Source organism: Enhydra lutris, unplaced genomic scaffold, assembly GCF_002288905.1.
Source record: "Enhydra lutris kenyoni isolate GAN:26980312 unplaced genomic scaffold, ASM228890v2 scaffoldscaffold13, whole genome shotgun sequence".
NCBI lineage: Eukaryota > Metazoa > Chordata > Mammalia > Carnivora > Mustelidae > Enhydra > Enhydra lutris.
The window spans coordinates 19,008,979-19,026,654 of NW_019154097.1; the positions used below are offsets into that span (position 1 = coordinate 19,008,979).

General features: G+C 47.2%; 1 protein-coding gene across 1 annotated transcript in view; it reads right to left on the reverse strand.

Annotated features, from left to right (window-relative positions):
* The window catches only part of LOC111145699 (sushi domain containing 1), a 142,253-nt gene extending 132,198 nt beyond the window's left edge, over positions 1-10,055 (reverse strand). Inside the window, exon 1 of the mRNA XM_022500821.1 lies at positions 9,945-10,055. Coding sequence (XP_022356529.1) covers positions 9,945-10,050 — 106 coding nt within the window. The 5' untranslated portion in view covers positions 10,051-10,055. The remainder of the gene's footprint in view (positions 1-9,944) is intronic.
* Positions 10,056-17,676: the final 7,621 nt, after the last annotated feature.

A 17,676-nucleotide genomic window follows, 5' to 3' on the forward strand; every position in this document is an offset into this window, starting at 1 on the left:
CTGCACCCGTATGACCATTCTGTTTATCACTTTCAGTACAGTATTCAATACGTCACAGGAGAGGGTCCACACTTGATTATACAACAGGCTGGGTGTCACGCGGTTTTGCCGGACTGCTGGTGAACAAAAGGGTTTTGTGCACATTTACAGTAGGCTAGGCTAAGCTATAATGTTTGACAGGTTAGGAGTATTAAATGTATTTTCGACTTAGGAGATCTCCAAGTTATGATGTAACCCACCCAATCATAAGTTCAGGAAGATCTGTACTGATTGTTAACCATGGCTTTTTCTTTCCTTTTTTTAAAAAATATTTTATTTATCTATCTGAGAGAGAGAGTAAGAGCGGGGGAGTGGGAGGGGTCAGGGAGAGGGAGAAGAGGGCTCCCCGCTGAGCAGGGAGCCTGACATGGGACTCCATCCAGGACTCTGGGCTCACGACCTGAGCCGAGGGTAGACACTTAACTGAATGAGCCACCCAGGCTCCCCCTGCTTTTTCTTTTAAAACAAATATAACACAGAAATGAGACAAACTGCTGCTTATCCCTAAGTAATACTAAATTAACCGCGGGATATTTACAAAATTTATTATATCCCAGACCATTAAAAAAAATGCAACAAAGTCAAACACAGAAACTATAGAAGTCGGGGGCGCCTGGATGGCTCAGTGGGTTAAAGCCTCTGCCTTCGGCTCAGGTCGTGATCCCAGGGTCCTGGGATCGAGCCCCACATCAGGCTCTGTGCTCGGCAGGGAGCCTGCTTCTCTCTCTCTCTCTCTGCCTACCTGTTATCTCTTCTGTCAAATAAATAAATAAAATTTAGAAAAAAAAAACTATAGAAGTCGTAGTATCTGACTACCATGTAATAATGTAATAAGACTACAAAATAAAACATAACAGTAGCATTCCCAAAAGAAACCTACTTGGACACTACAGAACACTCTCCCAAATAATTCTTGAGACAAAAAGGATAGCAAAATTGAAATGCCTTGGGGCACCTGGCTGGCTCAGTCAGGTATGTGATTCTTGATCTCAGGGTTTTGAGTTTGAGCCCCAGGCTGGATGTGGAGATTACTTAAATAAACTTTTTTTAATTGAAATGTTTAGTACTAGATATAAAAATGTATCTACTCCAGAAAATTTGAGTTTTTCCTGCTTTTGTACTTTAAAAAGAGAGAAGTAAAAGCAGGCAGCCCGAGGGTGGGGGGAAGCCCTAGAATTTTAATGCAAAAAATTGCAGGGGGGCATTCCTTAAAAAGAAGGGCCTGGGTGATTCCGTCGGTTAGGTGTCTGCCTTCGGCTCAGGTCATGATCCCAGGGTCCTGAAATCAAGCCCCACCTCGGGCTCCTTGCTCTGCAGGGAATCTGCTTCTCCCTTTCCCTCTGCCCCTCCACTTCCCAAAACCCCCCCCCCCCCCCAACATGTTTGCACACACGTGCTGCTCTCTCACTCACTCTCTCTCTCTCTCTCTCTGGTGCTCTCTCTTTCTCACTCAAATAGATAAAATCTTGTAACGAAGGAAGGGAGGAAGGAAGGAATGAAAGAAAATACAGGATTTGGGAGTTGGGGGTGAGGAAATAGTAAAGAAAAAAAGTATTAGAAATTACATTCAAATTCAGTGGAAAAAAGTTTCCCCAAAGTCAGTACTCTATAAAGACCAACAGTCATGATGCAAGTGGGACCCGCAAGAGGAGCAAAGAGCTTATGCAGACACACAACATTAGGAATACGAAAGAGCTTGTAAGAAAAAAATACACACAAGTTTGTTGGTTTTTTTTTAATTACAGATGAAAGATTTGTAGTTAAACATGCAGATTTAGTACATTTTCAAAGCTCCCCCTCCCCCATGACATGAAGCCCCGGAAAGGTATAAACCCTGGCAGACGAGAGGACAGGAGATGAGGACAGCGACAATATTTCAGAAGATGCAGGAGACAGAAGCACGGGAATGGCTTGAGAGGAAGAACTAAAAGCCGGCCCCAAAGGCTCAGGAATCAGGGCCACTGAGCGCTTCAGAAGGCAGGTGTCAGGGATAGGACTCAGAGTTCAAGGAACTAGGTGCAAATATGGATAAGGAGCAGGTAGAGACCCTGTTCCCCTCGCTAACCCTGGCATGAGATGAAGTTTACAGCCTGAAGGAAATGGACCAGAGCAGCTCCTGAGTTTCAGGGCAACAGGCAGAGCTGAAGTGAGAAAAGGGTCGCCGCACTTAAATGTCCATCAGTACAGAGTAAGTACAACCAGTGTAACATTTTAACAAAGAACATTTTTAAATTAGTGCCATGAGACACTGTCAATTCATAATCACGTGCAACCGACAACCTGGAAATACCTTTTAAATAACGGTTCCTGGAGGCGCCTGGGTGGCTCAGTGGGTTAAAGCCTCTGCCTTCAGCTCAGGTCGTGATCCCAGAGTCCTGAAATCGAGCCCCGCATCGGGCTCTCTGCTCAGCGGGGAGCCTGCTTCCCCGCCCCCACCTGTCTCTCTGCCTACTTGTAACCTCTGTCAAATGAACAAATAAAATCTTAAATAAATAAATAAATAAATAAAGGTTCCTGGGTCAAGTCCTTAAGTCCAGTGTGATCAGCCATATAATGACAAACATTCTCCCAGTGTGTACGTCCAGTGTGATAACAAAAAATAAATACTGTATTTATGAAATCATCAACAACAAAATGGTAAAATGTTTGATTTTTTTTCTGATATGGAATATTTGTCTTTATAAACATGGAAGCATTTATATACATCCAGTTCCAGAAACTTACGTCAGACAGGAAAAAAAAAGATTATTTCATTCAACTGTCGAGTGAATCTAATAAACACACACACACACACACACAAAATTAAGAAATAAAGGAGCACCACCCACTCAGATAAATTAACGGAAGTCCAGTCTGAATTAGCAAAAGACAGAATGTAAAGTTTTTAAAATAAATTGAATTAAGTTCAAGTTCATTCAATAATCAGAACCAAACAAAATAAGGCCTTGTAAGAAGGCAGCCAGATACAGGGGGAAAGCAAACACTGGAGCTAATTGTCAGAACCGGACCCTAAATCTAGCTGAGTCTTACTCATTATACAACCTTTAGCGAGTCACTGAACCTCTCCCGATCCCAGTTTTTTCATCTGTAAAACGAGGGCTTTGGGCTTCGGGCTTCTCAAATTTTAAAGGGCATTCAGGGGCACCTAGGTGGCTCAGGCAATGATCTCAGGCTCCTGATCTCAGGATCCTGGGATTGAGCCCCAGTGAGGGGCCAGCCCTGCACTCAGTAGTGAGTCTGCTTGTCTCCCTCTCTCTGCCACCCCCACTCCCGCAAAAAACACACTCTCTCTAAGATAAATACAGAAATCTTTTTTAAAAATTTAAAGGGGCATTCAGATCACCTGGGGATGGTGCTAAACCGCAGGATCCGATTCAGGGTGGGGCCCAGCATTTTGCATTTCTTTTTTTTTTTTCTTCTTTTTTTTTTTAAGATTTTATTTATTTATTTGACAGAGAGAGACACAGAGAAAGGGAACACAAGCAGGGGGAGTGGAAGAGCAAGAAGCAGGCTTCCTGTTGAGCAGAGAGCCTGATGTGGGGCTCAATCCCCGGATCCTGGGATCATGACCTGAGCTGAAGGCAGATGCTTAACGACTGAGCCACCCAGGGGGACCACATTTTAAGCAGCAGGGGTTAAGTGGCCTCCAAAGTTCTTGTACCCTAACTGGCCGACACTTCATCCTTAGGGAACCTGTTTTGATGACCCACTAGGAATAATTTAGCAAAGTTAACCCCAGAAGGACAGTATTTGGCATGTCTGGCTCCATGAATGTCTGTTCCCCATATTGGCAAAAAGACAACCTATATGCTGGGCTGCCAAAGGCTTCTCAGACCACCTGCAGGAGGGAAAGCAGTTTCCAGAGGAAGAAAGGCCTCAACTAAAGCTTCTTACTCAGCCATAATTAACCTAGTCTGCAGAGCCTTATATGGCAACTTCTGAGTTCTAATTGCTTGAGGGACGAAGTAGCCTCTTGGGCGGGGCGGGGGGGGGGGGCGCTGCAGCACACACACATCATGGGGCAGTGACACAACTTATCCTAAGGAAAGGGGCAGGAAGCACAATCCTGAAAAAATCCAAGAAAAATCCAAGATCCAAAAATCAAAAAAATCCAAGAAAAGACAGGGCGGGAAGGGTCGCTTCTAACCACACAACGGTTTCCACCATTCATCAGCCCCTAGCTCAGTTAAGAATCACCTGCAGATGGGGGGGGGACTACTTTGTCCCGGTTTTAATACTACAAGCCCTGTGACCCATAAAACCCCTCATTACGGTGCCAACCAAGACAGCTGGTCTCCCTTCCTGGAGAGCCTGTTAAAACAGAATCCCCAGAGATTCTGATTCGGCCTGAGAATCTGCATTCCTAAAAAAAAGCTCCCAGGTAGACCACACTACTGGTCGCATGGCAAGTCTAGTTCAACCTCAAGGTCAGAATCCTGGGGAAAGAAAAAGCAACCCTGAAGATGTCATCCACCAAGCCTAGACTGATGCAGAGCATAGCTGGACCAAGGTGACCGTGATAATTATCCTGGAATTATCCTGGAAATTCTCCAGGCCAGTTGAAAGACCACTGCACCTTTGCTGTATAACCTGAGGGGAAGTGGGAGCAGGAGGGCGTCTTCACATCCATATCAAGGAGGACTTAATTTTCTCATCAGCAGACTCTGCTCAGGACAGCAGAGAGGTGGCTGCTGCATAGTGACTGAGGGAACCCACCCCCAACCCTCTGGCCCAGGGATACCTAGAATGACTGGCAGAGAAACAGAACAGTGGGCATTCCAAAGTCTAGAAGAACAACAAGGCTAAGTACTCTTGGTGACTACTCTTGGAATGTCCAGAGAGACAACCTCCATCCGCTTCCCTTCAGCACTCTGTATCAACTAAGCCAGCTAAAACCACAACCAACACTCAGAGGCCAAGATGGGTTTTGGTGCGCCCACGGAGGCTGGGACACTTCTCTCTTGCTCCCTGGCTCCGTGATCTTAGGCAAATTGACCTGCCCATCCTCCGGTTTTAATTTGTGAGACAGAATTCTGTCATGAGGCTTCAGTGAGAAACAAAAATGCTGTATGAGCGGAAAAGCACTAGGCAAAGGGCTGATTTACATGAATATTTCTGTCTCTCCCCGTAGATACTGTTATTATGGCTGGAAACAGGTCATGTGAGAGGCAGGGCATGCCACTTGGCCCAGAGGTTCTGAGCAGGGGTGAGATGAAGGGGGGACAATCCCAGCTCTGCCACTGGACTAGCTGTGTCATCCTAGATGGGGCTCTGGGCCTCCGCCTCCTATAAATCTGACTATGAGGATAATAAAGACCCACCTCATACGGCTGCTGTAAGAAATGAGCTAATACACGTAAAGCAATTAGAATACGTTAGATGCTGTTGTAACAACCACTTGTCAACTCCAGGAAAGACTACATGAAGGTACTGACAGCTGGCCAACTCCCAGATACACCAATGAAGAGGGTGACAGAGCTGCATTAGTGCAAAAATCTGAAGCAATATTGTCGTGTAGACAGATGCCTACCTATTTGTGGGGCTGATAGTCCAGGATCCTTAATATCTTAATTTACATAATCATCCTCTGCCTGCCCCACATCCTCCCAACCTTCTGGGTAAGACCTGACTCAGACCTCGGAAGCTTAAGTGACCAAGACCAATGTCCAGTGGGGCCCACCATACGTAGCCTCCAGACCAAGAACCAAGCCTCGCTAACTGCCCCAATTGCAAAGCTTTTGCGTCTTGAGTCAAGCAGCCTTTCATTTAGGCCACACCCTCGGTTCGTGTCCAGCAAGTCGCCCCCTGATGCATTCTCTCGCACCTGACTCACATTCTCAAGCAGGGAAAACTGTTTCTTTAATCCATGCAATTAACTTCCCCTGTCTGCTCTCAAGAGCGAAGACCAAGAGACCACTTGCTACCTGGGGCTGCAGAGACAGAGGAACCCATTTTGGGACAGGACCAGAAGGCTGAGGACACTCCCAGGGCCAGGACCCCAGCAGTGGAAGACAGGGAGGAGGATCTTCTCCATCAGCTTGAATCCCACTCCCTTACTTTGAGCAACTCTAAGTCACTCGAAAACAATTCACTCACCCCCGCCATGCCTCCTCTTTCCCCCGCTACATGGTGACGTCACGTGCACTTTACACAGCAAGGACAAACTCCCAGGCCTCTCCACCACCATCACTCCCCCAAGATTCTCAATGCCTCCGCCTGTCCTCCCTCCGGCCTTCCCAACCCAGCCAGTCCTGAGCCAACAAGTCCCCAGCCACTCCCGACTCAGGACTGTGCCTGAGAAGGTTAAGAAACAGGACTGACCGGTTCCACCCTTCCTCACCCATTCCTAACCTTCCATTCCCCTGGGCTTGGCACCCCACCCACCCATCAACACCCTTCTGCTCTACCAACTGTGTGTCTCACACTTCCCTTCCACCCAGCCTCTGACTTCTTCTCCCTGAAATGTCTTTGATAACAATTCAGGGCAATTCAGCACACGCTACCAGTGAGACACTGAATATACACAGAGACAATGGCCAGGCCATAGATAAAAATAGAACTCGGGCCCACATGGAGGCATGAGGCAGCCATCATCAGGCCAGGAAGTCAAACCACAGCCTCCAGCGGTAAGACCCAAATGGTCAGGATTTAATCGCTAACAGCTGGCTTCCCTAATTGTTGCCCTCGCTTCACGGTTAGGACCAATCAGAGAGCGCCCAGTACATTCCCCTAACCAATCACTTAGAACGTCTGCTGTTAGGACACCACCTCCAGCTTCTCCAGGCCACCAGCCTCAAGCCAGGGGCACACCGGAAGCCTCCTCCTTTGATCCGCTATCAGGCTCTCAGAGTGATGCTGACTGAGTCTCCTGCTGTAGCAAACTCTGTATAAAGAGCCCTTGCCTCTTCCCATTTGGGTGGTCTTCATTTCCCTACCTACCAAATTCCTATTACAAGCCACAGCCCCTGACTCACATGAAGCTTAGTCTAGCAAACAACACCACTAGGCAGTTTGTATAATATGCAACGTGGCCTCAGTGTGTAGAGTGAGGGTGCCGTATAAATGCGTATGCATGCTCGTGTTTGCTCGTATGTCTAGAAATACACGTGCATCCTACAAATGCGGTACATGGACTCAGGCACGGTGTGGCTGGGCTGCAGGGAACTCCAGAGCCTCCCGGGAGGGAGGCCGACTGGGCTGGTTTTGAAATATGAACAAACCTAAGTAGACAGCTGTGGGAAAAAGAGCAGTTCTTCTCCACTCTTCTCCTCTCGCAGAGACTAATCTTTCCCCCTTGTAGACCAATTTCGCTTTGGACATGCTTCATTAAGTACCTCATTTATGGGGCGCTTGGGTGGCTCAGGGGGTTAAGCCTCTGCCTTCGGCTCAGGGTATCGGGGTCCTGGGATGGAGCCCCACATCGGGCTCTCTGCTCAGAAGGGAGCCTGCTTCGCCTTCTCTCTCTGCCTGCTTCTCTGCCTACTTGTGATCTCTCTCTCTGTTGTCAAATAAATAAATAAAATCTTCAAAAAAAAAAAGTACCTCATTTATTTCTGCATTTTCAATGTCTCCATCTCTACTGAATAATACCCTCACGCTACAGCGTGTTTGTGGCTGCTTCCCCAAAACCATCAGCCCAGGGAGAAGCTCCCCTTCCTCTGGTTTCCTTGGATGCTAGACTGGCCCAGCCCTCCTCCCATCTGTATGTGCACCTATCATCGAAAATGGGTCTTTCCCCCAAATCTGCCCTGGGTATCCTTCCTCTTATCAACCTCAAGGCTTCAAGCGACCACAAGTATCCATCATTGGCACACACCCCTTGTCCACAGTCCTAACTCCCTAATGAGTTCACCTCTCCAGAAGCCCTAATATTACCTCAAATTCAGGGTATCCAAAATGACTTATCTTTCTTCCCAAATCTTTTTCCTCCTCCTACAAAACCATATATCCAAGTCACCCAGTCCTCAAGCCTTTGTGTCCCCTTTCTCTTCTGTTCACTGTCACCTTAAGGTCCATTATTAGGTCCTTTGGTTCCCTTTCTACCTTATTATCTACATTCGATCCCCTTCCCCTGCTATCTTTACCATGGGGCCAGTCCTCAGAATTTGTAGGCCAGCTCTTACAATGGTTCTAAGCCTCCAGGCATTCCCTACATTGTCCACTGGAAGGAAACCCACCCTTAAGAAAACCAGATTCTTCAAGGTTGTAAATGAAGAAAAAAATGCCTACAAAGGAGAGAGTCTCTACCGGGCACTTCCACTTCCCCAAATTGACCCAATAGTCTTTAAGTAGTAGCCTTTAGGTAGTTACTTTGTTCCACCATCTTAGCCCAGTAATTCAATGGGATCATGTCCGACCGTTGCCTAGGCTAGAGGGCTCTAACACAGATTCTGAAATAGGTCCCAAGCATCTATAGGTTTTTAGGCACACTGCTGTGGGAGACCAAGTCAGAGAAAAAAGTTAGAAAGCCTACCAGGATATCTGATGTTCAAAAATGGCCCCCCAAAAAGTTGAGTCATCAAAAGGAACACCAGTGGTGGTAAAAGTCCAAAGATGAAAAGAATTTGAGGAAGCAGGAGTCTGAACCACAAAATCGCCCCCTCCATCTCCCTACATGGAAGTTCTCTTCCCTTTCAGGATGAATGATTTTACTAAGAAAGCTGGAGGGTTTCCTTATACCCACTTTTTCTATCACTGTCTGTACAAAAGCCTGCGATGATTTCCAACGCCTTCCCACCAACCAGGAACGCTGACTCTAAGTAACTCGGTCTGCCATCCAAGGCACTCTGCCTTCTGGTTAATCCAATCTGCTTTTCCACCTCCATTTCCCATCCATCTCCTACATACCACAGGCCACAGGCCCCATGCTTTTCCACCTCCATGTACATCACACTGCCCCTTCCATGTGGAATTCATTCATTCTGCGTATATTTATGGAGGGCTGACTGTGCCCTCTGCTATGAGCTGGGATGCCTTTTCCTCATCTTCCCATACCCAAATATTATCAAACCTGTTGGCCCAGTTCAAGAATCACCTCATCTCTAATGCCTCCAGGTTCACCAAGCTAGAACGAATCTCGCCTTGCTCTCACCACCTACACCTTCTCAGAACACTTAGGCATTCTGCCGTCTATTAGGATTACTTGCGTTAAGTGGGTAAATGCCACCTCCCCTACACGTTTGAATCTGTGTAACTCCTACCACATGTGACAGTGCGTTCCAATTTGCTTGGAAATGGGTGATCTGCTCGTCTGTCGCCTCCAGAACAGGAGCTCAATGAGGGCCAGCGGGGCGACCTCACATCCTGCACAAGAAAACGATTCAAGGACCATTTGTTGAACGAATGACTTGATTAAAGAATGCCTTTTTCCTGTAATCTTCCTTGCACTTCTTTCTCACACATTAGCATCTGGTTCTTCACTTAGGTGAAAAAAATTAAAAGGTAGAAAGAAAATTGCTTCAGGTCAAGAATTTGTCGCGCAAAAGCCACAGCAGAGCCGGAAGCGTGACAGCGCAGCTGGAACGCCCTTCCGCGCCCTTCCGCGCCCTTCCACGCCCTTCCACGCCCTTCCAGGCCGGGCGCGGCTCTCCCCTGGGGCTCCGGCTCGCGCCCACCCCCGCCTCGCCCCACAGGTCCCCGGCGCCAAGGGCGAGGCCGCCTGCGACAGGTTCCCCCACCCCGCGCCCCCAGATGCCCAGGGCGAGGGCGGGGAGCCCCTCCTGCCTCGGTGCGCCCCGCCTTCCCGAGCCCCAGCGGCCCGAGCGGGCCCCACCTGCGCTCCACGCCCGGGCCCCGCGCCGGCCTTGCCCCGGGAGTGGGGGGCGGGGAAGCGTCCCGGGCGCGCCGGGCGTCGTCGAGGGCCCGGCGGTGCCTCTGCGCCGCGCCCGGCCCCCGCCCGCACTCACCGTCGGCGCCCAGCGCTGGGTTCGCGCCGCGGGCCAAGCCGAGCAGCAGCAGGAGCAACAGCAGGCGGCGAGGCGGGCGGCCCGCGCCCTGGGGCCCCCGGCCCATGCCGCCGCCACGTCCCTCCCGGCGCGCCCGCGACTCCTCCCGCGGCCCCGAGGCGCCGAGATAAGGCGGCGGGCCCCGCCGGGAGGGGGCCGCCCCGGCCGCTTCCGGCGCCGCGGGGTCCTGGGGAGGTGGCGGAGCGCGGGCCCTTCCTCCCCGCGTGGCCCGCGCGCCCGCAGGACGCTCGTTCGCTCCACGCCCCTCACTCGCTCGCGCACCTGCTCCGCCGGGGGACACGGCGGGCAGAGCGACAGGGTCGGGCATCCTCGGCGCGGACGTTCTGCAAGTAGGGACAGACACCCAGCACATAATGACAGAGCTGACCCTAGAGTCCCGGACCATGCCAGGACGAAACGTGCTTCAAGCAAAAGAGACGAACGGGAGATCCGAGGCTTCTTGGGTCTCAGAGAGGCACCCCGGTGGCAGAGAAAGAGGGGCGAGGGGCAGAAGGAGCGGGAATCTTTGAGGAGGGGAAAGAGAAGTGGGTGAAGTGGCTGGCGTTCCAAGGACAAGGTGAGGGCAAGAAGCCAACGGTCCAGTCCAACCCAAGGGCTACAGGCGACCAGGTTGCAGGATTGCACCGGGCGACAGAGCTGTGGTGGGGGAGGAGCAGACAGGCGTTCCTGCTGCACCGAGGACCTTCGCTTGGGGCGTCGGGAAGGCTTCTAGAGGAAGTAAGCTAAGACCCAGAGAATGAAAAAGACGTGGGAGGGGAATCTAAGCGGTGAGAAGGGCTTACACAGACAGATAGGAACCCGAGAGCTTAGTCTAGAAATGGGGAGGATCTCCTTAGAGTGGGAACAGATGGTTGGAGAGAGGCATTAAGCTTCAGAGGTAAGGAGACCTCATAAACCAAGGAAAGGAGGTTGCTCAGGAGCTGTAATAGGGTTTTAAGCAGAGAGTGACCTCATCAGGAAAAGCTCCCATGTCTGCTCTGTGGGATCTGGACTGGGGCTAGGGAGGCCGAAGACCAGCCTAGGGCTGCTGCAGTGATCCAGGCGAGAGAGGACACGTCCAGGAGCAGAGCATTGGCAATGAAAAGTGGCAAATGAGAGTGGTATTGGGTGGAATCCACTGGACTTTATGATCAGTAGAATGTGGAGGAGAAGGAAAGAGAAATTACAGATGTCACCGAAATTTCTGGTGTGGGTAGCTGGGTGGATGATGATGGTGGAAGCCACTGAGGTAGAGACCCAAAGAGACTATTTGCAAATTGGGGTAGGGAGAGGCTGCGGTGGGATGGGGATAAGTTCCAGTTCGAAGGCTTAGAGCTTTGGCAGGTCTGTCCAAGAGCAGGGCCCCTACTACTTCACCCATATCCTCACTTGCTTTCTCTTTCTACCATAAGCCTGCCTTAAACCTAACCACCCATGAACACACCCATATAAGGGCCAAACTTGTTGTGCAACCTTAAAAAGAAGTAGTTAAAAATAAACTGCCTCAGCTCTTTTGCAGCAGGCTTTCTTGCTCATTATTTTGTGTTCAGCAAAGATAAGAGCCCCTTTGGGGAGTGGTAGAGGGGCAGTTGGGTTACAGGGGTCCATCCTCTCTAATTTAGACAAAGTTTTCGTTAAGCTCAACTCTTTGTGAACTTTGAAACCATGTCATTGTTTCCACAAAGATAGATTCCTTTAGGATACTGTTAAGCTGGCCTTCTCCTTCTCTGGCATGTCTCCTGCAGAGTAAATCAGAAAATTTAAATATATCTGTGTGTGTGTGTGTGTGTAGTGTGTGTGTGTGTGTGTGTGTACACATAGTTTTTTAATTGGTGATATCGGGAAAAATAGCCCAAAACCTTGAAATGGGCAAGTTTACTGGGTATTTTCAGCAGGGTGGTGGGTGTTGTAACCCTTCTGGGGATTATCTAATTCTATAGGGTTGTGTACCTTTGATGGACTTTTTATTGACGAGGCTCTTTTACAACTCTATAGATAGAGATAGAAGATCACCTGCCAGGGCGCCTAGGTGGCTCAGTGCGTTAAGCCTCTGCTTTCAGCTCAGGTCATGATCCCAGGGCCCTGGGATCCAGCCCCGCATTGGGCTCTCTGCTCAGCAGGGAGCCTGCTTCCCCCCTCTCTCTCTCTGCCTGCCTCTCTGCCTACTTGTGATCTCTGTCAAATAAATAAATAAGATCTTAAAAAAAAAATAAAAAGATCACTTGCAGAAAATTGAAGTGCAAAAGATTCTTGTCCATAACAATGCAAATTAATTTTTCCAGTAGAGATGGAAGTGATTCCTGCCAGGTAAAAATACGATAAATCTAATAATAAGATTTTGTCTTATATGATGTCAGCCAGTTTCACATTTAGCAAATTCATCTTATCACACCTAACAGATAAATATATGTGTATGTATTGTATATTCTTTAAATTTTCCTTGGAACCTTGATATCTTACTAGTACTCCTTTGAAGTCAACATCTTGCTGAGGCCCTCATGAATTAATTAGTTAAATAAAATCTTAGGTTTTCTTTTTATATTTGCATGAATCACATTTCTAATATTTTGACAAGCCCAATCCATATTCTACATTGATTGTGTGGCTCTCATGAGTTCTTTTTATTGACTCATTCTGTTGCTTTCTTTAATTTTAATTTTAATTTTTATTTACTTATTTATTTATGGTAAAAAGAATTACTTCTTACCCAATAATGAGTTCATGGAATCACAGAATGAAAAATTATCTCCTGGTCGGTATTTGTCACCAGAATTAAAACAGAATATTTAACCAGTATTCAATTTGCAACAGTGGGATTATTGCTGAGAAAATCTTTAGCTTAAGAAAAATGTTTTTCTTTTAAGAGAGCATGGCCAATACACCATCTTCTTAAGGAGAATTTAGAGAGAGCTCTTTTTGTGTCCATATCTAGATTTCACCAAAAACTTTCAACTTTTGGTTTCAAGACGGCATTGTACCCCTGAAAGTTCTCTTTCAGTAAAGTGGCCAAAGATACACACACACACACACAGACAAAATTAAATATGCAACAGTGCTTTCAAACAAGAAAAGATGACAGAAATGAACCAGATAGCTTTGAGGAATGTATTAGGTTGCATTCGCCACACATCCACCGCAAAAATAGGCACCAAAAGAAACAGGAAGTAGAGTGAAGAAGAAAAAAAAAAACATGCAATTAAAATTTTTTAAAATTATATGCGTATTTGGAGTTATTATTTGTACATATTAATATAATGTGCAGATTTTATAATGTTTTAAAATTTAAATCAGAACCATTATGTAAGAATTGTTGAAAAAAATGCAAAGTACACTTCCTACCTATTCAAAGCATTTTATTTTGCTCATCTGTGGACATCTTGTTCATTACCATCAGCTCCTTCTTCAGGCTTCAGGCTGCCCAAATACCAGTTTCCTGGCTCTCCAAAGCAACCAGTCAATTTCTACACATTAAAAAATATCATTTTAGAGGGTGCCTTGGGTGGCTCAGTCAGCTAAGCAACCAATGCTTGATTTTGGCTCAGGTCGTGATCTCAGGGTCATGAGATTGAGCCCTGTGTGGAACTCCCTGCTGGGCATGGAGCTTGCTTAAGATTCTCTCTCTCTCCCTCTGCTGCAACCCTGGCTTGTGCTCTCTCTAAAAAAAAATAAATAAATAATAAAATAAAATTCTTAAAAAGCCATTTTATTTTTTATTTTCTAAAAATTTTATTTTTCGGTAATCTCGATACCCAGTGTGGGGCTCGAACTCCCAACCCTGAAATCAAGAGTCACACGCTCTACTTACTGAACCAGCCAGGTGTCCCTAAAAAAAATAATTTTAAACTTCACTTTTTAAAACATTTTTTATAGGGACACCTGGGTAGCTTGGTCCGTTGAGCATCTGACTCTTGATTTCAGCTCATGTCATGATCTTAGGGTCCTGAGATGAAGCCCCAAGTTGAACTCCACACTGGGCATGGAGCCTGCTTGAGATTCTCTCTCTCCCTCTGCCCCCGCCCCCCACTGCTTGCTCACATGTGTGCGCGCTCTCTCTGCCAAAATAAATATTTTAAAAAGCTTTTTATAGTACTTTACTCATGAGAGGGCCTTCGTATAGTTAGACAAAATGTTTAAATCACAACTAAAATATTGAAATTACCGACAGATATCTGAAGTGCTCTTAAGGGACCTCAAACAGGTGTACAAGATGAAGAGAGCTTCTCAAAGAGACCCACAGCAGAAGTATTCTACTCTTTGGAAGCACAGGAAAGAAGTTTCTGATAGATCTAGGATTGATTTGTTCTTGCCTCCTTCATCAGAATTAAGAAATATTGAAGTCTATCTTAATGTATCTTGCTGTCCAGTTGAAACATTCAAGGACAACTTGTACACTTAACAACTTGCATACTCTTGCCATTATTATTCACAATAGCCAAATGGTTGAGACAATCCAAATAACCATGATTGCATAAATGGAGAAACAAAATGTGGTATATTCATACAACGGAATATTGTTCAGCCTTTAAAAGGAAGAAAATTCTGACTTATGCCTCAATGTGGATGAACCTTGATGGCATTATGCTAAATGATATAGGCTAGTTTTTTGTTTTTGTTTTTGTTTTTTTCTAAGATTTTATTTATTTATTTGACAGAGACACAGCGAGAGAGGGAACACAGTCAGGGGGAGTGGAAGAGGGAGAAGCAGGCTTCCCGCTGAGCAGGGAGCCCAATGCAGGGCTTGATCCCAGGACCCTGGGATTATGACCTGAGCTGAAGGCAGATGCTTAAGGACTGAGCCACCCAGGAGCCCCTGTTTTGTTTTGTTTTGTTTTGTTTTGTTTTGTTTTGTTTAATTTATTTCTTTGTCAGAGAGAGAGAGAGAGAGGAGAGCACGCACACATGGGAGCACAAGCAGGGGGAGCAGCAGACAGAAGGAGAAGCAGCCTTCCTGCTGAGCAGGGAGCCTGATGCAGGGCTCAATCGATCCCAGGACCCCGGGATCATGACCCGAGCCAAAGGCAGATGCTTGACTGACTGAGCCATCCAGGCATCCCAATGGGCCACTTTTAAAAGGATAAATATTGTATGATTTCATTCATATGATGTACTTAGAGCAGTCAAATTCATAGAGGCCATAAGTAAAAGGGTTGGGGGTAAAGGGGAAGGGGATGTTAGTGTTTCAGGGGTAGAGAGTTTTGGGTTTACAAGATGAAAAAAGTTCTGTGGACAGGTGGTGGTGATGGTTGTCCAACTGTGTGAATGTACTTAATGCCACTGAACACTACACTACATTTAAAAATGGTTAAAAATTTTCTTTAAAAAGTCAATGACAAAATTTTGAGGTGCCAATTTTTATTTTTATTTTACCAGACAAGCATTAACATGTAGGACTTTCCAATTTTGGATCCTGGTGACTCTATATGAGATCAGAATTATAAGAAAGGTCCCTTGGAAAGCCCCATTCCCCCAATCCCTGAGATCCCAAGAGAGCCCTGAGTGGACTCTGGCCAGCCAGGAGTGTGGGAAGGAGGAAGACACAGCGAGTAGAAGGTGAAGACCCATCAGCTGTCTCTGGGGTTTTTCCTCAGGCTGCCCTTCGCTATGTCTTCTTCCAGTGTCAAGTTTGGAATTTGCCCAGTGGATGCCCATCTGGGTGCAAGGCCAGAAGGAGAAGGGGGCAAGGAGGCTGGGTACCTAATATTCTGGAACTCTTCCGAAAAAAAAAAAACAAAAAAAAACCCTTCCTTGTTCATGACACTACTGACCAGAAATGCAGTACTGGTTTTCCCCAGGGTCTGGCTTGGGAATACCACTAGCAGGTTTGCAAATGTTAATGGCTTATATGTGGTATTTCAGGAATGGTTTGAATGTCTCATTGTAATGAGTTTGATATACTCTGGTGTTAAAATTGTTCCTTGAAGTTTGCATTAAAAGAAATGATTCTAATGTCTGAAGACTTAGTTAAAAAGAAAACCACACGCCCAAAATGGTGCCTCTTAGGCCAAATTCCCAAATGGGGGCTTAATACCTAATCTAATGGCAGGTTCAACCTCCCCCAGAGATGAGTCTTAAGTGGTCAGTCAGGAATTTCCCCAGAAGAGCCAGAGTCAGTCACCTGAGCCTTCTCTATGCCCAGAGGAAGATGAGATAATCTGCAGGATAAGACCCCTGGCTCTTCCCCCTAAGGGAACTCTACCTTTCCTAGAACAATCCTGTTTGGCCACTAATAACTTTCGTGCCCCATCCTCCTTCCCATAAAATCCTTCCATCTTGCCTAACTCCTCAGAGTTCTTCTCAGCTTGCTAGATGGGATGCTGCCCAATTCATGAATCGTTTAATAAAGCCAATTAAATCTTCAAATTTACTTGGTTGAATTTTGTTTAACATTTCCACTGATGCTGATTGAAAACCTGTGTCTCCAACAGATAAAAGTAGGTCCCTTTCTAACACCCCACTGTACGTTCACACAGCCACCCCTCCCCAGCTGACATGACATCAGAGAACACCCCAGGGTCCCCTGGAAGGAGCCACATTGACCTTCCCCAAACAGAGACGTCATCTCAAGCAGATTTGTCCCCACTGCTAACAGGGACCTGTCTCTGGAAAAATCCCTTGTTGATGATGGCCAGTAAGTCAAACAAAGGTAGACTCCTCATTCTCGGATGCTCGGTGACGCTCAGACCCCTTGTCGCCAGGTGAGAAATAGTAGGATTGTTCTGCTCCTCTAACACATCTCTGCCTCCCACCGAACAAGCACACAAACCATATACCCGGCCTGAAGCTAGTTTGTGGAACTACAGGGCTGTGCTAGAACCTGTTGTCCTCACACAAGCAAAACAAACAAGGGTTGGAAGCATGACCCAGTAGAGCAAGGAAGACCTCCAGCCTGGCGATCCCCTTCCTCCCCACCTCCCCTTGGCACGCACTCTCTGATGGGACTCAAACACCCCGTGATCCCACCAGCAGATGCTGGAGGAGCAGGCGTGGATTCAGGAACAAACTCCAGACACCTGACAGACAGATGTTCTGGTTCCAGCCGGCACAGTATGCGCCCATCCTCCCCCGGACCTCAAGAGGTGGGGCAGCACCAAGTGACACGGGGGCTCTGTCACCCAGTCTGGCAAACACACACAAACACATGCGCACACACACACGCGTGCACGTACACACAGAGTCACCTGCCCCCCACTTGAGGAAGTCTCAGCTGTGGGTCTGTTTGTTCCACAAACCCTGAAAGGAAGCCTGCTGACGACCCATTTCCGGACCCAGGATCAGCCCTAGGACCCTGGGCAGCCACCCGCAGCCCTAAGGAGAAGTGGGGCACACCCAGCAGTGACAGCCACAATTGCTGAGGAAGCCCACAACGGGCGGTGTGTGATAAGGACCAGCTGACAGTGAGCCCCGGATCACTGACCCTGGCAAATTGTGCAACCTTCCAAATAGAAACGCTTAAATCTATTATTTTGCAATGGACTTAGCTACAAGTTCTGCTGGTTTCTTTGCTTACCGCTAGGGTTTTTTTTTTGTTTTTGTTTTTGTTTTGGCCTAGGTCTTCCTCTTTCCCCCTCCCACCCCCTGCTTAAACTTCTTCTGATAGATGGTTGAGCATCTCTTTCAGAAAGTTTTCCTGGGTGGTAAACTTTCTGAATCTTTGCGTGTCTAAGTATGTCCTGATTGTGCTTTCATAATTTAA